Source organism: Alligator sinensis, unplaced genomic scaffold, assembly GCF_000455745.1.
Source record: "Alligator sinensis unplaced genomic scaffold, ASM45574v1 scaffold222_1, whole genome shotgun sequence".
Classification (NCBI taxonomy): Eukaryota; Metazoa; Chordata; order Crocodylia; family Alligatoridae; genus Alligator; species Alligator sinensis.
In genome coordinates this window covers 3,646,119-3,672,659 of record NW_005841912.1, presented here as the reverse complement: position 1 = coordinate 3,672,659, position 26,541 = coordinate 3,646,119, and the positions used below count along the sequence as shown (strand labels likewise).

The window sequence follows — 26,541 nt, the reverse complement described above, 5'->3', positions numbered from 1 at the left end:
TCAGCAATGGAATTTGGGAGTAGGGGTCATAGCATTTGCAGCTGGATGCCTGTGTAGACTAGTGTTAGTTATGTGGTGGGAGAAATGGTCAGTTTGGCTTTGATGAATGCACCTGGGCTGAGCTGATTCCCGTATGTAGCAGGCTAGGGACGGACTAGGTATGCTCTATAGTGGTCTAATATCATCCTCCTTTTCCTGTCCTTCCAGCCAGAAACACAGGCAGTGAGATCACTCAAGTACAAGCTTCCACAGGCTAGATAGATTACACCAGTTGGCTGCAAAAGACAAATCATTAGCGAAGACTAATGAAATATCTATTCAGGAAGTGTGTGTACTTTGTCAGCTAATTGGGATGGTGACAATAAAGGGTGATGTTAATTTTCCATGACTTTAGTGAAATCTCCTCTGGGCTTTTTTTGTTTGTTAATAATGGTCAGTAGCCAGAGCATCAGCTCCTTTGGTTTCTAATCAAGCCGGTTATTCTTTGTGGGAACTTGCCATCAAATCATTGTTTGACTCATTGTAACATGACCAGATTTTAGAGCCTGGCTCTAAAAAGTTATTCCCAATTAAATAAAGCTGTACATTTGAAGTGGGTTTGTTAAACTGCATAAAATCTTGTGTGGATAATCTTATTCAGCATTAGAGTGGCCTTTGTTGGCTTTAGCTGCATTTATGGTGGGAAGTGAAGGTAATTCCACCAAATTAAGGTCAGGGGCTTTAATTCCGAATGACTGTCTGTACAGGGGTTTAAAACATTTTAAACAAATCCACTAATATTCCCACACAGCACAGCCAGGGTACAAACTTGAGCTATTGTAACAGCCATGCTGTAGAAGCAAAGTTCATTTTGCAAATGCAATCTTGTTTCTGCCATGTAATTAACCCTTGTTAAATGAGCTATTAAATATTTTACAGCACTTTAGCAACCTACAGTGCTTTAAATAACTTCTGTATGCTGGTCAAATTTCTGACCATTGGAGAAGCCCCAGGAGGCTGTGGAGTGCCCCCTGCCTCCTACCCTGGAAAGTGCAGGGAAGCTCAGAACTCCCCTCCCACTCCCATCAAACACTGCACTTATATCATGTTTAAGAGAACTGTAACTTTGTAGTGCTTTAAAAAGTGCTCTAAATTACAGTACTAAAACATGCATGGAACACGTCTGTATATACCCATTGTAATATAGGAACCAGATTACTCACTCATTCATTCATTCAAAAGGTCTCTAGACAATGAAATACAAGTTTCTGAGCAAAAATCAGCAATGATCTACTGAATTAATTGTTCATGAAAACTTTCCTCTTGAAAACATATATCAGTCACCAAAGTAGTGCCAGGACAGCGTTATGTAAACGTTGCCTTAGACTCTGAGAGCATGTCTGTACCATCTCAGTATTTTGCCCACTTGTGCTCTATGGGAACGAACTCCTCCAAATGAGGCAATTTAACAGTCTTAGAGCAGTCATGAGCATGACTCGATTGTTGCTCTAAGGCAACTACATTGCCTCATTTTTGGGATTTGGTGTTCACAGAATGGAGCAGGCTGAGCTCTTCATGGCTGTACTTCTTGGGGGTGGCATGAAGGCAATGTAGTAGACATGACCTGAGGGAGTATGTCTATACTACAAAGTTTTTCCAGGATAGCTGGGTTGGCTGGGGTGTGTTAAAACCACATACCTCAGCTGACATAACTAGGCTGGCAAAACCCCTACAGTAGATGTAGCTGCACTATCATAAGAGTGCTTTATGCCAACTTGGTATTGTAGGAGGTGTTCTCCAGCATAGACAAACACTGAGAGTCCAGCTGAATTATTTTCTTTATATACAGTCTCGCCAGTAAGTTAGAATCTGCCAGAGATGCAGTGGTCTGGATCTTATTCCTCCGTCTAGGATTCTAAGTACCATCCAATTCCACCTTGCCCATATCCCTGGAAAGAAGTTAATGCATTTATTTTTGCCATGCATCTTCATCTTAGCTTTCAGACTGTCACAAAAAGCATCCAGGAGGATCCAACTACCTTTTGTCATAATGGTTTTTGAGGGATGTATATAGGGTAGAATAGGATTGCAGAAAAACACTTAGGTTAAAAACAGATGTAATTTTTGTTGTAGCATCAGCTGTGCCAGGATGTGTCCCAGCCCAGCTGATACAGCTGATCAGCAAAAACAGAAGTTGCTGTTGTCACACAGGGTTGGGGCCCTGTTGCTCCCAGGGCTTCAGGGGCCTGATCCTCTGGGACATTGACCTTTGGTGTCATGCCTTGATCTGGGGTGTGGCAGCTTGAAAGCCCTCTCTGGGATTCCCCTGCGTGGGATTTTTGGGGCTTACATGTCACATTGCTGCATCCTGACCTGGGATGAACATCTGCAAGTGGGAAACCCGGGGGTTCCCCCACTTGTAGGTGTGTGCCCCAGGTTTGGGTGAAGCAGCTTGGAAGTGTACCCTAAGAATCATCTGAAGGCCTACTTCTGGAGTGTACATCATCAAGTCTACAGGCAGGAAGTACCATTGGGTTTCCCCTACTGTACTTGCAAACTGGGCAGAGTTAGGGCATAGCAGTGTGATGTGTGTGCTCCAGGAGTCCCTTTACAGGGGGTTCAAAGGGATCTTGAAGCCCTGGGAGCACCTGCCCAAGGCAGCAGGGGAATGGAGGCAGCTCTGGACTGCCCATGCTCTCCTGCCAGAAACTAACAGATGTTAGTTGCAAAAAGGTGGCACAAACTATTACCAGAAATTGTCGAGAGCACATATATGGGCATTTGTGGCACGACAAAAGTAATAGATGTCTGTTAGCTCAGATTCTGTGCCACCGTAAAATTTTTTACGCCATCACAAGTGACATCTATTTGAAGCTTTATATGTCCAGTGCGTGGAACAGGATCTGTCCTGAGGTCCTCACTTACACTACTACTTTTCATTGCAGGGGGAGGTGAAGGCAGAATGTGATCCTTCAATCAGAGCTTAGTTTAATTAAAGTTCATGTGGGAACAGAATCTAGCAGATATGACTGAACATGCAGAACTGGAAGAAACAAATGGGTTGATTTAAGAATCAGTTTATGTATTCACTTGCTGGAATGGAACCACATTTTTTTTCAGCACAACATATTCTCCCTTATTTTACAAAGAATAGGTTTTCTCCCTAAGGAGCTGTTTGTTAATCTCTTACTTATTCAGTTTTGACTGGGGTGTACCGGTGCTCCTTTTGGGACTAAAACCCGGAGATTTGTCCCTCACTCAGGGTCTGGCCTACCACTGCATTTGGGGTCAGGGAGGAGTTTTACACATGGTCAAATTGATAAAGACTGTCAGGGTTTTTGCCTTCCTCTGTAGCAGGGGCATGGCCCTCCTTGGCCCTCTTGAGAGTTTTTTTCACAAGCCTTCCAGCACCAGGACATTTGCCACCATTGTTCCCCTGCTTTACATATGGCAGGGTGGGGCACTGTATTTTGTAGTTGTGTGGCAGGGTTACCTATGAAAGGGGAAGGAAGGGAAACTAACTAAATAAAAAAAAGACACTTATGACTAGGGACCGACCAATATTGCAATTTTGTCAATTTTGTGGAAAACGGAAATCCAGCATTGTCCATGAAAGTAGGCAATGTCTGTGGAAAAAAAAGAAAAGTTACTGAAAATAAAATGCTGGCTCCTTCCCTGGGGAGCCAGCAGCCCTCATGGCACTGTGGCCTGGCTGTGCAGCCTGCCAGGGGGGAAGGGGAGCTGCTGGCACACAGGGGAGCCCAAGATGGCTGTTGCCTCTGCCCCTTGCTGCTGATTGGTGGAGAGGGCTTCTTATCATGAAGGCTGTACCCTTCTCCACCAGTCAGCATGAGGGGTGGGGCCACATTACGGGCAGCCTTCACAGCCAATTGGTGGTGAGGGCCAGGGCCCCTCAGCCAATCAGAGGCATGGGGGACCCTGCCACGATCAGTCACCCTGCAGTCTCCCTACAAAATCAGCTGGCCTCTTCCTTGAGTTGGGTTGACCCTTACTAATGACATGTATATTTAATATGTTGTATTATATATGGTGAAAATCTTGCAATTAACACTTTAATTCCTTGTGTGTTTAAAGGGAAAAAAAATCCATAAGGTTAATATTTTCTCAAATAATTGCTTATGACTGTTGATGATCAGGTTGTTACATGGGGGAGATAAGAATAGAAAAAAGGACTTTTTCAATACCAGTGACTATTCTTCTCATTAATGCAGTTGGTTCCAGCAGCTTCTAGATTTGTTGGGCTAGCCAGAATTATAGGTGATCAAAAAACATGGACAGTGGCAGCACTCAAAGGTTGGGCAGTAGGAGGTCTTCAGAGTTGATTTTGCAGGTTTATTGCACTCTTGTTAGTCAGCCTGATACAGGACCGTCAGTGTAGGCTTAGTACATGCTGTTCGCTCAGGAGATTAAGATGAAAATATGTTCTCCTTGCTAAAGGGAGCACATAAACAACACATAAACGGCCCATTAACCTACAAAATTGCACTAAAAAGCATATGGTAAAGCAAGCCATAAGAGACCTGTGACCTAGCAAATTCCTTAATTGGATTTTGGACTTTATCATCCTTGCTAACTGCAGCAAGTTTGCCATGAACAAATGGAAAAAAAAGAAAAGAAAAGACAAGAAGAAAGAATGAAGTGGAGGGTCCTTGCTGATGTTTTACTGTAGAAGTTAGTGGTGGGATTTGTGTTGAGTGCTCTGTAATCCTTTCTGTAAGGCAGTCCAGGTGAATGTTCAGCAACAAGAATTTTGCAGCTGAATGTCGAATTATCATGCAGTGAAATCAGACATAAACTGATAAAAGATGTTGTAGTTATTTCCTCAAAATTATTAAATGAGAGAATATCTCTATCAGTTGACGAAAAGGTAATGTGTCACAATTGCAGATTTAAAGATAGTTCAAGACTTTAAACTTCTTAAAAGAATAATGAATGTGCCTAAGGTCTGAGAAGTGGCATTGTTCTGACAGTGGTTTTTGAAATGACCATTAATCCTTTTACCTTCTTGATTTGGTTTTAGAAGTTTTAACCTTCTTAACTTCTTTTTTAATCTTTTAAAAACAGTTGTAAGCGAAGTAGTGCAGATTTGTAGTAATCAGGGACTGAAGCCCCTGGAAAAAGTGTTACAGGTAGGAGAAGACTTGTAAACTTCCTGGCTAATCTGCCTTGCTCTGGAGGGTGAGAGTGTAGCTCAGTTTTTGGGCTCAATCTGGAGACTTCCAACAGCAAAATGGAGGTGGATAGCCACCTCTTGCTGCACATCTGCACAACTGCAGTACTATGAAGCCACATGACAACTATGAAATAGCACTAACTTTGCTGCTTCTTGAGCTGAATTTGAATCGGGGCTAAATCACAGAAACCTCCACTCGCATCTGCAGCACTGGATTTGTACATGTGTACAGCAGGTATCATCTTTTTGTTGTGTTTGTAGCAAAAATTGCCCTGATGTATGATTGGGGCTCCTAGGCACTGTTTCAGTACAAATAATACATTGCTGTTATTGATATAATTATACAGCATTACAGTAGCACATCAAAGCTTTTGCCAAGATTAAGGCTTCATTATGTTAACACACTACACACACAAAGCAAGAGAGTCCCTGCTCTGAAGAGTTTGCAATCTAAATAAGCATGGCTAATATAGAAACTGTTTTTATCTCCATTGTACAGATACAGAACTAAGGTGTAGAGAGATTTAAGTAATTTGCCTTGGGTCACGCAGCAAAACTGAGGCACACAACTCCAGTTGCCCGGCCCTCCAGTGCTTTAACCACACAATGATCTTTCTTTTCAGGACCATCTCACTCTCTCTACCTCTGTACATATATAAAAAATGTATATCGGTACTTCCATTTTGCTGCCAGTGATGCTTTGGCTACAAGGTCATGGACTCCATGGAAAGCTGAATATTTTTTTTTAAAGAGTTCTGCTCTAGCACTGAGAAGCAGTGATGGTACCAGCATTTGTGCATCTATACGTGTTGAGGCACCCTAATTGAGAATCAGTGTAATAGAGTTGTTAGTTGAGGAGGGAAGCTATGACTGTGCATTTTTCCCTAGTTCAGCCTTTTTCCCTTCTCTGCCAAGTCCCAGTTGAGCATAACACTTCAGTGCATGCTTGCATCCCATTGATTACAAAACCACCTGGGAGTCAAAATGCTTGATTATAAGCATATGCTCAAGTGCAGTTCGGGTGATCACCCATCCTTAATTGGGTGGGACAGTCCCGCATTGGGAACCTTAAGTTCCAATCCCAGGCTGCATGACTCTGGGACAGCATTTGTTCCAGATTCACAGCATCTGCAGAGATTAGGAAATGGCGGGTTTTGCCTTACAGGCTGGCGGCATTGTGTCCTGCCTTCCCTTTTCGAAAAGGTGGTCACCCTAAGTGTAGTGCTGGCCTAGGAAGCTAAAGCTGTTTTAATTATTTTTAGTAAGTGTGGTTTTAAAGATATATCAATGTACATTTTTCACGGAGGCCTTTATAATTGCAGTATCAAGTTTTCATGTTTAAAATGATGCATTTCCAAAACATCTCAGAATTAGTGAGCAAACGGCATTTAGGCACATGTCATAGAATGTAAGTACTCCTTTTTACACTTTCCTCATTAAGTGAAAATTTAAAACTTTGAAAATTTGGGACATCTTCTGTTGACTTCATTAGAACTATGATTGCATCACCAGAGAATCTATTTCTAGGTGCATAAAATTGTCATCTGGTCAAATAGATACCTCATCCACGTACTGAGATGAGAATAAACTTCTAGAGAAAAAGGGGTGAATGTATATAAGTGACTAGTTTCACTGTGTAAGTAATAGAAATGTTGGCTAAGAATTAGATATTTAAGTAAACTTTCTTGTTACAAAAAGAGTTTAAACTATATACTTTCAATTGATAAAACATTTATAATCAAATGTAAAATAGGAAGCATTCCGTAAACTGAGTTAGTACTAACTGCTTTCCTTAATTTTGCCTAAGAGTATCATAATAAATAGTTATTGCCTTCTGTGATGACGGATGTCTCAGGTCTAGTGTCACCCATCGTTTAGGTAGCCCCTCCCCTCGTCCTTCCTGCCACGACTTTGCTGGTATATAATTGTGAGAGGGTTTCAGTGGAGTGCTTACCAGAGGTGTTCCCCAACATGGGTGTACTCACAGCTGTTGCCGATGGTGTTCCACGGGGATCTGCCACCCCTACACCCTGTCCACTTGCCAACCGATCACGTGCTGGTAGGATAGTGACCTGCGGTCCTCTGCAGGCTTACTGGCCATTGGTTTCACAAATGCAGGGACCCGGACTTAGCTGTACCCCTTTGCCAGCCTGTCCTCTTGTCTCGCTGGTCCTTCTGCTATTTCTTGGTGTCCTTCTTCCCTAACTTTTCTAGAAATAATATTCCGCCTGGGCTGGGAGACTCCCATGGCTGACCTCCCTGGCCCGGTGGCTGTCAGGGACTTCTGCACCTGTCCCCGACTCTATTTCCCTGAAGGGCAGTGCTAATACGCGCAGGGCGTCTCGTCGTGCCCCCTCCTTCCCTCCTCGTGGGAGTGGCACTGGCCCTTCCCCACTCCCTATCGGTGGCAAGCTAAGAAGCTTCCCCTTGCCTACCTCTGTTAGAGGCTTAGATCCTTCTCCTGCCTCCTGTGCCGGCAAGGCGCAGCCTAGCTGGTGCCTTTCCCCAACGGGAGCTTCAGCACACCAGACGTGCTGCCTGCCTTCTCTCTCCCTCTCTCGCTCCCCCTCCCCACTGGTGCTGTCGGGGCTTTTAAACTTGCCCGCGGCGGCCATGTTGGCCGCCGCGATTGGCCCAGCTGTCTCCCTTACTGGGAACAGTTGCTTAAATAGCCGGCGTAATGCCGGCTCGCACAGCTGTAGTTGCGGCTGTGACTGCTGCCGTGGTCTCGGCTCCGGCACCACCGGGTCTCCCGGAGGTAAGTGACCCCCTCTGGGGTTCTGTACCGGGGTTTCGTTGGCCCCGCAACCTTTCCTTGCCTCACCCTGTGTCCGTGATGGTGGCACGCCGCTGTCACACCTTCCCAGGAAATAAACAGTGCGTTTTATCAAGAATGGTTTGTATAAAAACTAAGACTTTTTATGTAGCCACTTTGCGAGGTCACTGTATTATGTATAACAGGTAGTCAGAGCATATTATGTTACTTGTGTTCATACTCGTGATGAATAAGCTGATTTAGTGAATACCCAGTTTGATGGCAGATGGTGCAAATGCATTGATATCCTAGAAGTTATATTGGCAGTTATAGTTGGTGCCTGATTTACCCTGGGGAATGGATAACAGGTGCTGAGAAGCAGGTAAGGGTTTAAAGGTGGTGAGGAGACTGCAGAGTTGGGCTTTTATCCATCAGGTATATACTAAAATGCTGCTGTTCAGGAATGGCAGAAATTATACTTCACATAATTTTAGTTGCTTCTTGAAGAAAGCAACTAAAATAAGAAATATCTGATATAGGGAGAGCTCAATGCAGGGGAAAAAAATCAATGGTATATTCACAGGGCCAAGACTGGATCTGCATCAATTTTCTTGGTTTCAGAACTCGGCCTACAGTATACAAATGCATTAATGTTAATGCCAGCAAGAATTTGTACTCAGTGTGGGGATCAGACCTTGCTTTGTGTTGTTCTCTAATGATATCCAGGACAGTTACAGGTTTGCTCGAGAGCAGAGGTATTCAATTTTCTGTCCCTGTGGGTCAGATAAATGGCATGAGGCTGTTCTGCGGGCCAGATTGGGCCCCACACTGCCTCTTCCATGCTGGGGAAGGCCCAGGCCCTTGGGTCCTGGGCTGTCCCTGCCTGGCCTTGCATACCAGGATCAGACTTCATGCTACCCTGTGCGCCTGATACACTATGCAGGGCCATGATATTTGGCCCATGGAGTTCCCCATAGGTCTGGAAATTTGGCAGAGGAGGACCAATGCTACTGCTTTCCCGCAGCCACAATTTTGTACTCTTGGGGGAGCCCTGCAGGCCAGATTACCTGGCGCTGGGACCTGGATCTGGCTGGTGGGCTGGGGGTTGAGTGAGCACCCCTGCTCTTGAGTATGTTGCCTCCAGCCCTTGACTAGAAGCATAGGCCAAGCTGGTAGGGCAGTAAATAGGGAAAATAGGGCATTATTAAAACAAATAAACAACTCTACAGACCACATACTAGTGCATGTAGTTTTGCCAGCACCTATTCAGAGGTTTTCCTAGCGCTGTTGTGTTCTATGAAGTGAGAGGATATGAAGAGATTGCACAAATTTCAAGGGAGCACAAATCCCACTGACTTAATATAGGATCCTGAATGCCTTTGTAGCTAATAGTAGATATGTGGATTCCTCCTTCGAATAGTTTTCTTAAATAATCATCTCAGACTTGGTTTTCTTGCATTTTTTAGAGGAAAAAGTATTCAAGGCATGAAGTCATTGGACTCTTGTAGGTGCCTTTGAAAATATTGCCTTGAAATGTTCAGTCCATATTCCACCCCTAGAAAGAAAAAACTAAATCCTGTTGTTTGTAAATAAGTAATATCAAAGTTCTAGTAAGTGTAAAGTCATTTCAGAATGAAAGTTGAAAACTCTATTCCTGCCTCACTGCATGTTAGAGGGATTTTCAAACAGGTGAAATATAAGTGCTAGAAAACCAATTTCCTTCCCTTCCTTTTAGAACAACTCAATCTGGCTCTTAGTATTATTTCAGCAGTTAGCTGCATCCATTTCTCATAGCTCTTAGACTTGCAGTGCCATCACAGTGAAGAACTGCATAGCTTGTTGTCTGAGTACACTTATGAGTACATATAGTTGTGAACAAAGTTATTGGGATTGGTCTGCAGAGCCCTGGGTAATATGGAAGGGATTAAGTATTAGTAAACATGGCAGTATATCCTAGTTTAATTAGGACAGTCCTATTCCTCTCCTTCCCACCCCCTCTATTTTTAAAAATTAAATGTGCTATGTTTGGACTTTTCATTTAATCATTCAAAACTTTAAAAAAATGAATAAAAAAAAGTTTGTTTAAGATATGTTGCTATAATAAATAGAATTAGCACTGTGTTTGTCATGAACAAATAGCATAGAACAAGCGTTCATTGTGACAATCAGTGTCTGGAGTGAAGAGAAGTCAGTGAATATAATTCCTGTGTATGTTCTTTGCTCAAAGTGTAACTTTTTCAAATTTCAGTTTCAAGAGTAACTGGGGAGTGTCAGGTCCCCAAGTCAACTTTGAAAATGGTAGCTCAATTTTTAAATCACTTAAGTCCTTGTGAAAATTTTATGCAGTGTAAGTGTTGGCAACAGGCTTGATCCACATTTCATGAAGAAAACACATTAGAAGACTAGTGGCCTGTTTTATCATGGGCACAAAGAACTTTTACAATGACAAAAGACTCTAAAGAGGTCTGGGGTAAAGAAGTGACTAGTCATAAGATCCCAAGAGAGAAATGTGTTTAAGTCCAAGAATGGTGCCCATGATTTTGTTGAGCTAGGAGGTGTCAGCGGCATTACCAGTAAATGAGGGAGAAGGAGAATATCTTTGTCTTGTCCATTAGTATTTCATGATCATTAATAATGCCACTAGAAACATGTCCTGGTTTTTATTCAGAAAAGAGTGTCACCTGAGTTTAAAGGTGTTAAATCTAAAAAAAAGAAAAAATGATTTTTTGCCCACTTAATTTATAAAGAAAAAAGCCTGGGAGATGCGTTTCTTTTTTCAATGTTAGAAATTCAGATCTTGTTGACCTTTGGGCATGCCTATGTTGTGTGGAGAACTGGTAAAATAATTGTTTTGCAGGAGAAGGAATGCTTAGTTATTGGGAGGGAGAACGTTTTAGTCACGCTATTCTGACTACTTTTTACTTTTATCTAACTCTAATGCCTAAGAAATCTTGGTTGAAAGGATATTTTTTTAAAGTGTCAGCACGCTCAGAACTTCATTTGAAGTTGTGGGAATTAAAAAAAAAAAATTAGACCCTAACAGATCCTTAGGAAGAAGAATCAGAGTTGACATTTTTGATTAATGTGAGGGAACAATCTTTAAGAAACAAAAACAGCCTCAGCAACCACCCTTTAGACCTTCTTTATACAAGGTAAAGAAGCAAAGAATAAAGTTGCTTTTAACAATTTTTTCTGGTTCCCATGAAGGTACTTGCAGTGTAAGTTCCTTATTTTTCTTTAAATGACATAGTTAGACCTTTAACATCCCTAAAATGAAGTTTTAGGTACAGTTATGAGGATTTGTCCCTTACATGGGAAAACATTTCATTTAGTTTTTCCTGAGTTTACAGGTCCAAAGGAGCCCCACAGAATTTTCAGTTATGTGCATCAGCACAAGACCAAGTAGTGAAATGAGATTTCTTCCACTTAAATAGACAATGTTTTACCTAAGATTGTTTTTTTTCAGTGCAGTGATGCCTGACTAAATGCATTTGGGCACCGTATTCATGTAAAGATGATGCAAACCTTTTTGTTAAATATTCCTTCTCCTGGTAATAAATCAAGGAGGGTTACAGATTGGTTTGCAAGCCAATGAAAAAGTCAGCTTCATCCAAAGGGAGGGGAAAGCCAGCAGTAGGACGCTGTTGCTTTTCTTCCACTATGTGTCCCCAAATTAGTTTGGCTTAAACCAGTTTTACATCATATATATTAAAAAAAAGCCGGTTTGAGGACCTCAGTTGATCAGAGTACTAAAGGTCCTTGGGCATGAACCATAGAGCATATTGGTTCTAAGTTTGATAGCTCTTTTTACAAGGGGCTGTGGATTGTTGTAACACAGTTAAGGGCTGGAAGAAGAGACAAGTCTTCCTGAACTTTACTCCCAGCTTGAAGTTTTTAAGAAATAAGTAGGCAGCAAGGGAAGACAGGAAGATACAGATACACACGCGGAGAATTTACAATGTCAAAGGAGAGAGGCGACCCTGAGAAACAGCTCAATGGCTATGGGGAGAAGGGAAAGGAGTGGAGCCGCACATCCCTGATCATCGTTCAGGCTGTTAATCGCAGTATTTTCACCTCTGCAGTTTCCCCTGCTGCTGAGCGCATCCGTTTCATCTTGGGTGAGGAAGATGACAGCCCTGCGCCCCCTCAGCTCTTCACTGAACTGGATGAGCTTTTGGCTGTTGATGGACAAGAGATGGAATGGAAGGAGACTGCAAGGTGAGTTCCTATTGCTCTGAGAGGGACGCACACGTGTTCACTAACTTTTAGGGGTAAATCATAGTGACACAAGTAGAGGGTATTATCCCTGCTGCAGAATGGCCCAGAGACTTGAAAGGAACATTGTCCTCCTCTGAAATTTACTGGGCCTTTTCTATGAGGGATTTTTTCTACCCTGGATTTACCTAAATACCTCTCTAAAATAGATCTATGGTGTATATTTGTTTATCTTTACAGGGCCAAATATGTTCATGGTGTTTGGCAGACAACTAAAATGTTGGCAGGAATTGTGAAAACAGGATGCCTGAAGTTAAGCTTCTGAGACCAAATGAAAGCTGCCTTTGGGACTTAGAGGCCAAATTCAGACATGCATGTGTGCATGTGCTTGTGTAGACTATTTTGTCATAATCCTTGTCTTGGATATGATGATGAACTTAATTTTAAATGGGTAAAAAACACTGCATTGTTCGCCCTGGGTAGTAGATGCAAGAGGTGGTGGCTGGTTTTATTTCCTCTTTTTTGTTTTCTTGGTGCTACTTTAATATCTGCATGATTTGTCTTGTTTTTTATTGATATTGATATTTAATTTATTTGATATCGGTATATACAGACAACTTAAAAGGGTGGAATAACACAAGACAATTGCAGTTCATGATATCTACAACTAATTTAGCTGGAGATACTACATGCTTCTAATGGTTTCTGTGTAGCACATTAGGCTTGCTAGGTTGAAATCTTACTGTACAGTGACAGTGACTTTTGTTCTGTCCTGCAGTTCCACTCCCAACCCCTCTACACATATTTTTTCTGCATGAGAAGCTGTACAAGGTACTAGATTTGGATATTTCACTGAAGAGAGGTGTTCATGATAAAAGTTTTGTGGGGCTTTCCATTCTCTTTTCCAGTCCCCTTCTTTTAACTATTAGCTTTTCATTTTCCTTTACTGTAGTTCTGCTAAGCTTTCTCTCCACTTTCCAGTCTTGAGGCATCCTACTCAGTTCATGGTTAGTCTGCATTTTGGTTACCTTAATTTTCCTTTACCTGTGATTTAAGGAACCAATCAATTTGCATTCTTATCTCCTTTCTTTTTTCCTCTTCAGTTCCTGGTAGAGCTAGTTTAAAGACTCTTCACCTTTTACTCTTTAACTTCTTGCTTATTGGCCTTTCTTGTCCCCCTTTATTAGTTCTTTCTTATCATCAGCTCAGTATTTGCATTTTTCCATATGCATTATTCATCTCAGCTTTCTAGTGGCTTGCTCCTTCCACTGATTAGGCTGCTTTTTCCTTTTGGAAGTCCTGATTGCAAAAATAGTTAACCATTTCTCCATTTTTCAAATCCTGTGTCTAAACTTTCAGCTTCCTGCAAGACCGTGTGTCCCTTCCCCTTTCAAATGTGAAAATAGAGAGAGAATGTTTTCTTAATTCGTAAAATAAAAGAACAATCAAGGTGTGTCATATTTAAACTGTTATTACAAAGAGTCAAGCAAGGTAAGCCCAATTCAGAGATTTTTTTATACAAATTTGATCAGTTTAGTGTGTGGAAAAATGAATATTGACTGTGCTTACAGACATGGAAACACCCCCCCCCCCCACCACTGTGCTTTACTTTCAGCTCAGTGCGACCCTGCGCTAAGCATGTATACCCAGAAGAGGTATTGCATTAGTTTGACCCAGCTTGCCCAGCATCTTTATGGGTTGCTCGCTTCAGCAGGGCTTTTTGGTGCTTATAGTTGATTGAATTAGCTTTAGATAAAAGCACCAAAAAGCCCTGCTGAAGTGCCTGATCTATACAGATGGTGGCACTTCCTCTTCCAGTAAAGTGCTGGTTTTTTCACATCTGCCAGTGCCCGTTATGTTTTAAATATCCCTAAAATAATTTTCAGAAACATTTATTTTATTTGGTGCTGGAACTGCTAGCTAGGACTGAAGAAGCTAAACTAATACAGCTTTGAACCCTGGACAAAAGCATGCTGGAGAAGATGCAATGTGTTTGCAGGTGGGTGAGTGGGGCTGGGAAGAGGGGGCTTCTCAGTCTGCCCACCCCTTGTGGCTGCTGCTGCTGCTGCTGCTATAGCAGCAAGGTGTCCGCACACCTGTCTGCTATTGTTTTGGCACAGGGCCATGGCAAAGACTCCTTGGGCAGCTACCATTCTGCTGCCTGCTTAAGTTGATACCCGGGCCTGCTCGCTACTTACCCACCCCTGATTACGCTGCTGTAGGACTGTGTATGTGAACACTGCTGTTTAATGGTGGCATTATTATAGCTTACAGGGGTCAAATGATGAAACCCTTAAACCTTTGCAAAAAATGTCTGTTTGGCCCCATTTTGTTTTTCTTTTGCTCCTGCTGACCTCCGTAGAAAGTGAAGTTCATAGTCTTAAATGTTTGCCTGACATGACTTGGTTTTACAAAGCAGAATCTACTCTAAGCTGAAGAGTAGCTGCTTCTGCAAGATATACTGGATCAGTCCAGCTAGGCCTTTGCTTCAGCAGGTAGGGCAGCTGTCAAATCCACACTTTACCAGAGCTTCCCGTGCACTGTTAATATTAACAAGAGGTTTGATATGGAATCAAAATGTTCTCCCCAGAAGGAGATAACAGCATTTTCATCCAAAAGTTGTAGCAGATTATGCCTTCCTCTCCTGAAGTCTTGGCCCATAAGAAAAAAATTGGTATCAGTCTTAAAAAAAAATAAAAATTCCAACTGCTGATCAGAGATAGGAATAAAAGATACTTGCAGAAGAGTGTGGTGTTCATGTTATCTTTAGCCAAATATTGTTTCAGGATTCATTGGCACTAGCTTTGTTGAGAACTCTAGTACAGGTATGCCGCTGTCACTCTTTTAAGCATTTTCTTGTTTCCCCTTACACAGGGTAGGTCTAGCCAAGCAGATAGTAAAAAAGACCAAGGGAATCCAGGTACCTGTGGGTTTCCTATCTTGTTAATGATGGTAGAGTTCAGGCATTGTTAACAGCAGTGTTAAATTTTTGGAAAATTTCCCCAGTGGAAATACAGTTTATGTGGTATGTGAATTTATCCTGAGCATCATGGTAAAAATGAAAGTCATGGTTGTTAAAAGGGAACAGCTAAAATTTTTAGTCACTGGGTATTTGCTCATTCAGTTGGCACTAGTTGTAATTAACTCAGTGGGTGATGCTGGGTAAAGCTGTTGTACTTCCATGAGGACTAATTGCTGTTCAGTAATGATTGACAGGACATGGTAAATTGGTAGCAAACTGCAAAGGCCTCAGAGCTTAGTAGTGCCCCAAGGCCACCACTTTAATTATATGATCTGGTGCAGTATGCCTGAGCTGGTCCCATTGTACCAGCAACAAGGACTGTCATGCACTAAGGAGGAAAACTGGTGCTGGCTGTTATCTGTTCAGGACCAGACTGAAGAGTAGGAACAGATAGCTTAACTAAATGATAAGTTCCTAGGTCAAGTAATATGGATCTTTTTTGGTTATCTTTTTTATTCAGTCAGCTGCACAGTTGTGAGAGAACTCTCCCAACTTATATAGTTAGTCCAATAAGAGAGATCACCAAAAAAATCCTTGCCTCTCATCTCTTTCATGGATCATCACAGCTACAATAATGCTCCAACTCTACTGGATCAAGTGCACACATTCTAGATTTCAGAGGGAACCTTAGGATGATGTATAGGAAAGCCAAGTTTTAAAGGTATTTTGGTGCCTAGTGGGATTTTAAAAGTGGCTAACTCTGGTTTGAAATTAACAGCCAAAAACACTTGCCCTATTGCAGTCCCTAAGGTCAGCCAAGAGTAATCTCTTGCAAGCATCATCAGCGTGCTGAGTCCACTTGGTGAAAATGCATGGGAAGTTGTTCTTCGGAGTTGCTTTTCAGCCCTGGATCTTCTTTCCCCTTGAGGCCCAGCAGAACTGGAGACTAGAAGTGTTTTAAGACCCTCCTATTTGGGTTGGTACTTATCTCAGTCCAGCTTTGCTTGCTAATATTATTTATGAGGTGTCTGTTTTATTTGATATTCTACTTTTTTAAAGTTGTTTTGTTCTCTTGTTTGTTCTTCTGTTCTATAATTTATTCTGTTCTTTTACTGTAAACCCTCAGCCTTTGTTGGGAAGGGCAGCATATAAGTGGAATGAATAAATGAACAAATAAATAAAATAAGTTGTGTAACGAACCATGTCAGATAGCATATTGTTACCATTCAGTACATTCGTAGCTTCATCTTTGACTGTCAGGGAAGTGCATGTAAGAAGGGTTGCTGAACTTAAACTCGCTTTCACTACTTTTGTAGGATGCTAAAAAAAAAAAAGGAAAAAAAGTAATTCCTTACATGGCCAGTTGGCCAAGGCACATATTATTTATATTAACAGCTGTTAGGTATTGACTAAATCCATAGCCTCTCAGACAAATCATTTAAATCCTTCACTTCTCTGTGGACTTTTAGCTTTGCTCAACCAATTGCAAATGCAGCTTTCTGCATGTGAGTTACCATGTTGAAGCTAAATTACTGATCAAATACTGTCCTGACAAATTAATTCTAGGCTGGTGTTTGGAGATCCTGCAAGGCTGGGTTCTTGGTTACTTATACTTAAAAGAAAGTTTTGCGTCCCAGGCTATGAGAGTGTGATAGGGGGCAAACTCAAGGCCAGAACCCAAAGCGGCCCACTCCCCTGCCTAGGGCAGTCTGCCCTGACTTGTCTGCCATGACTTGATTGTTAACTTGATTTATTAAGTGGGAGGCTGCCCATTACTTGCCCTGATGCCAGGGGGCACTATCCACGTCTCCAAACCTTCCCTATACTGTGGCCCATGCCTCACAGATGGCATCCTATACTGTGGCCCATGCCTCGCATATGGCACCCTGATTATGATTGCTCCACAGTATGAGACCAGAGCAAACTTGGTCCATAGTTGGGCTCCATTCATTCTGACATTCACTTCACCCCCCATCTCACAGGAGGCCTCTTGCACTCCGCCCCCTCTCACAGAGGCCTCTGGCATATCGCTCATTACTGGGCCACACTCTACTGCCCTTGCTGCTCTTGAGCAGCCCCTCTTGGGCCATCAGGCTTCGCTACTTGCACACTGGCCCTACCACGCAGTCCTTCAGTTCCCAGGAGTTCCCCTACTCTACATGGCCCAGCCTTGTGCCAAACCCTGGGCTGATTCTGCCCCAAGCCCCTCACTGGGCAACTGCTCTCATGCTCACACTGCTGGGGCTGGCCCATGTACTGTCCTTCAAGCTGCTTTTGCAGCCCTATGCAGTATGCCTCTGGTGCAGTCCTTCAAACCACTCTCACAGCCCTAGTCTGCACCCCAACACACTCAGTCCTTCAGGCGCCCCTTATAGCACCCTACTGTGAGCGGGTCCTCATACTACGCTCCACAGGCTACCCCTTCTGGGGTCTCTGGGGTCTCACAGCCCTGCTGGGCTCAGGTTTCTCACTACTAACGCACCTGGCCCCCCTTGCTCCTCCTGCTCGCACTATTGCCAGATGGTGGGGGCTGGGGTTAAGGCACCCCTACCTGCCGTCCACCAAGGAGGTTCATGGTCCCGGCAATTCTTGGGGGCTCTCCTGCCACCAGGAGCCCCACCAGGCCTCCCTACCCTAGCAGGGTGCAGTTTTAGATCATGCCCAGGACCAGGAGCCTCCAAGTCAAGGCCCTAGCTCCTGCCCTTACTTCGAGGATGTTAGGCTGGCTGGCCTATGTTTGAAAATGGCCACCCTTATCAGGCACCTGCCAGTTACCTGCCTCAGCCCTTAAAGTGGCAAGCACCTGAAGGTGCACTACCACAGTGAGCCTGATATTGAAGTGCTGAAGTACCAGCATTATTGAACATTTTTGTGGTACTTAGGCACTTACTTGCTCTTAAGCTGTCAACTTTCTGTCCATGCTGGCTTGGGCCTGACTGTATAACTCTTAAGAGATTCTGTAGGCATCTTCCAAAACCCTGATCAAGAAGGGATTTCTTTAGGAGAGTATTATCCAGAATGCAGTCAAATGAGTATAACAGTGTTATGAGGCAGTAATACTAAAATTTCAAAATGGTTATACTAGGAGTGAATCTTTGATTGAGTTTTTAATAGCCTTCATACTTATGGTTTTTAAATGTGATACTTTTTGGCTGATGCAGTAATTAGAAGGTAATGAGCAGTGACTCAGGAAAGCATTTGATCCAAGCAACTAGCCTCTGTCTTCCTGGGTTATTGAATGTGAACCCTCTGGTCTACTTTAGAGCTAGGACTCTCTTCTCTCTTTGTCAGAATCAATGCTAAATTTCATTTACATTTGATTCAATAGTAAAAGTTTTATTAAACTCAATTCCTCCTTTCTTACCCATCAGTGAATAGAGCCAGGTGACTATGTGAGGTATAAGGTGAAAACTAAGAGGGGGCTGGATGATGGATGACAAGGAAGTGAAAGGAGCAACTAAAGAAATGTGTATATGTTTGAGTTTCTCTGTATCAGTCTTTACTATGCAGGCTGTGTGGGCGGTATGTACTTTGACTACTCTTTTCAGGTATCAGAGGTAGAAAAGTTGGAACAAGTTGCTTAACTAAATAGCAACAAGCTGCATAATGAGATAGTGTGCATTCCAGAGTTCAGAGGGAACTTCAGAAATGAAGCATTTGAAGGCTTGAATTTTAAAGGTATTGAGGTGTCTACTAGCAAAAATACCTAAGCATCTAACTTCCAAAGAAATACCAAATGTAGATCAAACAAGGGAAAGTGCTTAAGGTGAATTGTATGCTTTCAACCAAAATGTTGAAGTCTTTGTAATTTGCAAATTCATGCAGGAAACATACAGTAAATATGGCTAGCTCAGATTTTCAAAGGAATCCATAGGTTTCAGATGCTTATAACCAGAGATCTGGGTTTTACATTTGGTGTGGAAAAACGTGGATTTTCTCTTTTAAAGGAAAAAATGCAGGAAACTTCAGGTTTCTCCTTGCAGGCTGGAAGAGTCCCAGTCTGCAAGGGGCTGCTGGGGGCTAGGGGTTGTTGGGGGCAGGGGGCGAGATTTCTCTGAATCCTATCTGCCCTTCAGTGTATATACAGTTCCCCACAGCTTGGTATCACCTGCAGACTTGTGGCGGGTGCACTCCATCCCATCTTTCAAGCCACTGATGAAGATATAGAACAAAACCAGCCTCCAGACTGACCGCTGGGGCACTTTACTTTATACAGGCTGCCAACTAGACTTCAAGTAATTGATTACTACCCTCTCAGCCTGATGATCAAGCCAGGTTTCTATTCACCATATAGTCTCTTCACCCAGCTCATAGTTCCTTAGCTTGCCTTAGAGAATTTCGTTCGAGATGTTATCAAAAGTCTTGCTAAAGTCAAGGTATATTGCATCCACTGCTCTCCCTACATCCACAGAGCCAGGCATCTCATCTGAGAAGGCAATTGGCTGGGATGATCTAGTTTGGCTTTTGATGATCTGGTTGGGGCTGGTCCTGCTTTGAGCAGAGGACTGAACTAGATCAGAGGTTCCTGTCATGACCCAAAGGCATGATTTTGTGTGTGCTTCAGCACCAGAACTATCCCCGCCAGGTTGCAACTTCATTGCACGGGAGAGTTTCCTATTGCAGAGGAGAACCCCGGTGCAGGGACGAGTTTCCCGCCTGTTTGCAGCTTCTTTTGCAGAGTGCATTGCTCAAGTTGCAAGAGAAATGCACGGTGCAAAAGAGTTCCTGACTCCACATCCATCTCGTGGGGACTCTGGATACACGGCAGGGTAATAGAGACCCTGTGTGAGATTCAGAGGAGTTTGGCGACCTGATCCATCGCCCACCTCTTCCCGTCTTCGAGCGGAAAGAATTTATAAGACGTATCTACGAGTCCAATTTTGGTGGCGCGCTCACCCAGAGCATCCGGAGCTCTGTTCCGTGGAGCCTAGCAACCTCCACGCGACCGTCTGTGTTGTCTGTGTCTGTAACCGCAACTCAAGCAAGCTTTCCAGCCTACACCACTACCATCTCTGGTGTAAGTAAACAATCTTTAAAATCTACCGTTAAGCGTCTGTGCCTAATTCCAGCTCATCGCCCTCCCTCTCCGATCCAGCGTGCCCGGGCTGCTGGCCACAGCCCGCGTGCAGCACGGAAAAGGGCCTGGGTCGCTCCCGGCCCGCACAGTTCCCAACCAAGGGACCATGGCCCGGTACAGGGCCATGGTAGGTTGGCTGCTGGGTCATGGCACAAGCACCGTGCTCGGATCCCTGTCTGTCTGCCCGAGTGAGAAGCTTCTGGGGTCACAGCTGAGCTTCTGGGAACCACTGAACTAGATGACCTCATGAGGTCCCTTCCAACCCTAACTTTCTATGATTTTATGATTCAGCCAGGTTGATCAGGCATGACTTGCCCTTGGTGGGTGCGTCCAGACATGCATGGATATTTGGTTCCCCAGGGACAAGTAGTGGCGGTGCACCTTACGCTGCTGCCACCTGTCCCTGGGGAATGCCTGTGCCCTGTGCACTTTGGTACACAGCAAGTTGCCCCGGGTGGGGTAGGGGAGGTTGGGGACAGCACTGTGCTGACCCTAGCAGCCATACCTGAGGTACTGGGGACCTCCCGGGGCTGCAGCTTCGGCGATTCTGTTGTGCGGAGCCTGGCTGGCAGCCACAGCATGGCTCCAGGCAGCCCAGCTCTGCTTTTCAGCAGTGCACACTGGCTGAACACGTGTTGTACCAGATTTTTTTTTCCAGTTTTTTGACCCCTGGATATCCAGGGGTCAAGAAAACCTGAGGAAAATAAACCTGCAGGCAGCGTGCCCTTGCAGCACGGAGAACACTGGACTGTGTGGTATGTGGCACTGCAAACATATTTGCTGCACCACATACTGCATTACCATGCTTGTCTGGATGTGCCTGATGAATCCATGCTATCTGTTCCTAACTACCTTCTCTTCCAGGTGCTTAGAAATGCATGTTCCTGAGGACGTTTCCTAATTTTTTCAGGGTCTGAGTGGAGGCTGACTGGTTTGTAGTTCCCTGGATCCTTCTTCCCTTTCTTAAAGATGGGCACTATATTTTCCCTTTTCCAATCATCCAGGACCTCTCCCAATTGCCATGAGTTTTCAAAGATAATGGCTAGTGGTTCTGCAATCACATTGGCCAACTCTCTCAGCAACCTCGGGTGCATCCCATCCGGTGCTATGGACTTGTGCATGTCCTTCTTTTCTGAATAGTTCCTAACTTGTTTGTCCATCACTGTAGCTACTCACCTCTGTCACTGTAGCTACTCACCTCCTCCCCAAACTGTGCTGCCCTGTGCAGTAGTCTGGGAGCTGACCTTGCCTGGGAAGACTGAGATGAAAAAGGCATTCACCTCATCCTTTTACGCATTATCTCTCACTAGGTTGTCTCTCCCATTTAGTAAGGAACCCATACTTTCCCTGACCTTCCTTTTGTTGCTGAAGTTAAGAGGAAGTCATCTGCTCCATCTTTCTGTATGGGTCATGTCTTCTTTTGCTAGCACATTAGGGTAAGTATAGATCCGGAAGAGACCACTGAAATGTCTTCCTCCTTGTACAGGAACAGAATTGTTCCATTCAGTCACACCTCTCCAAACCCATTGAAGGCAACAGTGTGCACTCGGGTGTTGCTGAGGGCTAAAAGTGTCTTGTAGAATCTCTGTGACCTTTGGGAATGTGGTAAGGGAAATTCCGTAGGTTTAAACCTGATACTTCAGTGTTGTAGGATATGGTTTCTGTTGTGTAAAGAATGTTTTACACAGAATGGTATTTAACCTTTGCTCTAATATTCAACTAGAGAGATGAGTCTTCAGATTTCTTTCCAAGCAAACTTAACTGAACTATTAGATGCCTGGATGCAGAATATAGAAAAATACAAACCCATCTTTTCCATGTTCATTTTGTGGGGTTTTTATTATTTTTTTTCATTTAAAATATTTTTTTTCATTTAAGATTTGTTTTGATTTTAAAGAATTCCAGGCCCTCTTTTTTTTTCCTTCCTGGAAAAATTAAAAATAAATTGTCCTTTGTGAGGCAGTTCTGAACCGTGGGGAATGGAAAGCGGAGGCTCTGTGGGCCTTAGCTTAATGAACAGAATTCAGAATGGAATTGAAGAGAGCTGGATCCTGTGGTGGCACAGTAAGGGGCGCTACCACACAGAGCCCCCCGCCTCACTGTGCCAGGCCCAAACCATGCTTTGGGAGTCTCCCCTGGGGAGCCTACGGCTGTCTGTCCCCCTTCCTAGAGAACACCCACAAGCCTGCAGTAACGCTGCCACCACCTGGGCACTGGTCTCTAGTAGGGCCCTATGCAGCCCAGGGCACACAGTCCCTTCAAACCTTGGGGTGCTTTGCCCACAGTAATATCTCAGAGGGCTTCTTTCAGCCTGAAGCATCCAAAGATAGCATTCAGCACCAGAGGTGCTGAATGCTAAGCCCAACTTAGCTGGCCCAGCAAAGGGAGCAAAAAAAGGCCGGCCTCTCCTCTCAGGAATTCACAGCCAGGCACACAATAACCCAATACCTTTATTGATCGGAGAGGGGAGGGAATAGAACAAAGGAGTCAGAATACACTTTGAGCAAATGTAATTAATCAGGGTCTTACATAGTTTTGGACATAATAGTCCTTTTAAAACATGTTTGCCTAGACATAAATCCCAACTCCTGGCTAATTTCCAAGTTTTTACTTACAGGTATTCATTCAGGCAGCAGCCTGGAGGTACTTTGCTTGTGGCTTTTCAAAATGCCCGCTAGAGGAAGAGTGAGCTCCCCACTCCCCTCAGGAATTTATCTGGCTAGGTCACCTGGTCAACCAGCCTGAACCAAATAGCAAGCAAGGGAAAGAAAGAGGGGTACTTTTGGGCTGACTGAAAGGAGGGGCAGAGAGAGGGAGATTTCTTCACAGATCCTAGCCCCTGCTCTATTGTGGAGGCCTACTAGGAAACTTTAAGCAATTTATATTACTTCTTTGTGTTTTGGTTTCCCTAAGGATAAAGTAGGGATAAGGATACTTGTCTTGCTTGTAATGCTTCCAGGTCAGTGGATGATGAGTTCTGTGTAAGATGATGTTTTCTTCTATCTGGCTATTCTCCTGTTTCTATCAAAAGTTTGAGCAGTTGTAAGAAAAATGAAAATGCATGCATGACTTAAGATCCAATTGCTTATTTTTCTTTCATGTGTTACCTTTAATTACCTTACATTTTTACTGAACTCAGATTTACCTGATTTTTTTTAACTGTGGCCAAAATTTTCAGATGTAGGTTTTTAAGGCTTGACACCTAAATGCACTAGAACAGGTTTCCTGAGGTTCTGACCTTCCATTATACACAGGGAACACTTGGAGCTTGACCTCACTGAAACTGAATCATTTTCTCTTTGGTGGCCAGCTATGGGTTTGTTTGGTCTCACTGTGAAACTTTTGTCCTGTTTAAATGCCAAGCAGTATCAGTATAACAGTTGCTGTTTTTTATTCCCTTTGTCTTAGTTTGGAGTGGTGGGATAACATCTTAACTTATGTGATGTTTTGTATATTTTTGCCTCTTTCAGAAATACCTGGATTAAGCTGCAGGCAGCATTTTAACTATACTTTTGCTGATGTGCCTTTTTCTAGGTGGATTAAGTTTGAAGAAAAAGTGGAAGAAGGTGGAGAGAGATGGAGTAAACCCCATGTTGCTACACTGTCCTTGCACAGCTTGTTTGAACTGAGGACATGTATGGAGAAGGGATCTATCATGCTGGATATGGAGGCCTCAACTCTCCCTCAGGTGGTGGGTAAGTAAGCTTTGTGGGATGTGTTTTCTTCATCATGGCCTTGTTAATGGTTCCCAGTCAAAGTGAGTTTTGTTGGTTTTGGTCAAAATACAAAAGCTTACTTTTACCACAAGCTTTCTGGCATGAGACCGGGACTGGATGGGGCAGAAAATGCAAAGGCTGTGTGGATTGACCTAACTTTAAGCCATTTTGAAAGGAGAGGAAGACTTGCTGCTTGGGAGCAATTTTGATTTAACTGTTACATCGGTCTACTCCTATAGGAGTGTAACAAGTGGATGTCCCGGGGCTGGTGAAATCAGTGGCCCTCCCACTTATCTTGGGGCTAACCGCCTGCCTATCTTTTCTGCCACGCCTTGATGATACTGATTAGAAGATGATAACCAGGCGGGAGGATTTACTTGCCCTGTTGCCAGTGGCCTATGTACACGGCTCCAACCTTGCTTATACTGTGTCCCATGCCTCACAGATGGCATCCATATCTCTCCAGTGCTGCACATTGGGATCCGCACTCCCATGCCCTCACACTGGGACCCTCACTCCAGTGCCACATGTCTGGACTTTCACTCCTGTGCCCTCACATTGGAGCTTGCAGTCCCCATGCCCTCACACTGGGACTCTTGATCCTTGTGCCCTTACACTGGTATTTAAAATCATATACTCAGGGTTCCCAGCCCCTACCCACTCAGGGCTCCCAGCCACTACCTTTTCCCCAGGGCCTGTGCCCGATTCGGGACCCTCTTCGTCCCCTCACACCCCATTATGGGCCTCAATCCCTATATGCCCCACACTGGGCATCTCAATATCCCCAAGCTCATCCCCTGTCTGACGCTGGGCCTTAATCCCCTTATCCCTTTGACCCAGGAGCTTCACACACAGCTCCCCAGTAGGGTCCCACCCACCTGGAGCCTTACATCTGGCTCCTTAATGCATTTGGGACTTGCAGTGAGTCTGGAAGCTGCCTCATGTCCCTTCCTGACTTGGGCCCTGCCTCAGGATTCACTGTGAACCTGGGAACCTGCCTTGTTCTTTGGGCTGTAGTGTATGGCAACTTGGGCAGCCATGACCACAAGATGATAGAGTTCAGGATCCTGAGGAAAGGAAGGAAAGAAAGCAGAGTATGGACCCTGGACTTCGAAAAGGAGACTTTGACTCCCTTGGGGAACTTGTGGGCAGGATCCCCTGGGAGGCCAGTCTGATGGGGAGAGGAGTCTAGGAGAGTTGGCTATACTTTAAAGAAATGTCACTGAGGGTGTAGGAACAAACCAGCCCGATGTCCAGTAAGGCTAGCAAGTATGGCAGGAGACCAGCTTGGCTTATCAGGAAACTCTTCAGTAAGCTGAAACACAAAAAGGAAGTTTATTGGAAGTGTAAACTTGGACAAACAACTAGGGAGGAGTATAAAAGTATTGCTCAGGCATGCAGGGATAAATCATAGAACATTAGGATTGGAAGGGACCTCAGGAGGTTATCTAGTCCAACCCCTGCTCAAAGCAAGGCCATCCCCAACTAGATAATTCCAGCCAAAGCTTTGTCTATCCAGGTCTTAGAAAACTGCAACGATGGAGATTCCACCACCTCTCTAGGTAACTTGTTCCAGTATTTCACCACCCTCCTAATGAGAGAGTTTTTTCTAATATCCAACCTAAACCTCCCTTGCTGTAACTTGAGACCATTGCTCTTTATTCTGTCAGTCAGGAAGGGCATGAAGTCCAAAGCACAATTGGAGCTGCAACTAGCAAGGGACATGAAGGGTAATGAGAATGGGTTCCTACTAGTATGTCAGCAACAAGAGGAGGATCAGAGAAAGTATGGGTCCTTTACTAAATGTGAGAGGTAACTCAGTGACAGATGATGCTGAAAAAGCTGAAGCACGTAATGCCTTTTTCACCTTAGTCTTCACAGGCAAGTTTAGCTCCCAGTCTGCTGCACCAGGCAGCACAGTTTGGGAGAAGGTGAGCAGCCAACAGTGGCAAAAGAACAGGTTAGGCCCGAGATAGATAACCCCCAGCATACGTGCCATAGTGTGGAATGCGAAGGCATTTGGCTTGGCACCCATGCCTTGGGGCAGACTGTGGGGGAGCTATGAGAGGCCCAATCCTTGTTGTGGCAGTGCAGTCCTAGCCCCTTCTCCACCATCTGCCTCGAGGCATGTGTGCACCTGTTGCTAGCAACAAGCTGGGCTGGGGGTTTGTGGACCCCAGTGCAGCTGCTTGCAGCTTCCCTACCATCTGCTCCATGGTGGGTGGCTAGGGCCCACCTAGAACCCAGGCTAGCTGTGGTAGGCAGCTGGGAGGCTGTAAGCAGCTGCATCAGGGTCCATGGAGCCCTGACCCAGCTCATTGCCGGTGGTGGGTGGACAGTGGAAAGGGGCCACAGCCGCATTGCCACAACAAGGATTGGACCCCTCATTGCTCCCCTGCCATCTGCCCTGGCACACCAACACTCTACAAGTCAAAGTTGCAAGTGTTTTTTGCACTCTACCCAAAAACTATTTAGTAAAGCTGGATATGTACAAGTCCATGGGGCCAGATGGGGTGCGCCCAAGGGTGCTGAAGGAGGTGGCCAATGTGATTGCAGAACCTCTGGCCATTATCTTTGAAAACTCATGGCAACTGGGAGAGGTCCTGGACAATTGGAAAAAGGCAAATACAGTGCCTATCTTTA

The 26,541-nt window shown here is 44.2% G+C and overlaps 1 protein-coding gene across 1 annotated transcript in view; it reads left to right on the top strand.

Annotated features, from left to right (window-relative positions):
- Positions 1–26,541, top strand: part of SLC4A4 (solute carrier family 4 member 4) — a 307,465-nt gene that overhangs the window by 123,104 nt on the left and 157,820 nt on the right. Inside the window, exons 4-5 of the mRNA XM_006018773.3 lie at positions 12,011–12,146; positions 23,717–23,877. Of these exons, the coding sequence (XP_006018835.1) occupies positions 12,011–12,146; positions 23,717–23,877 (297 nt within the window). The remainder of the gene's footprint in view (positions 1–12,010; positions 12,147–23,716; positions 23,878–26,541) is intronic.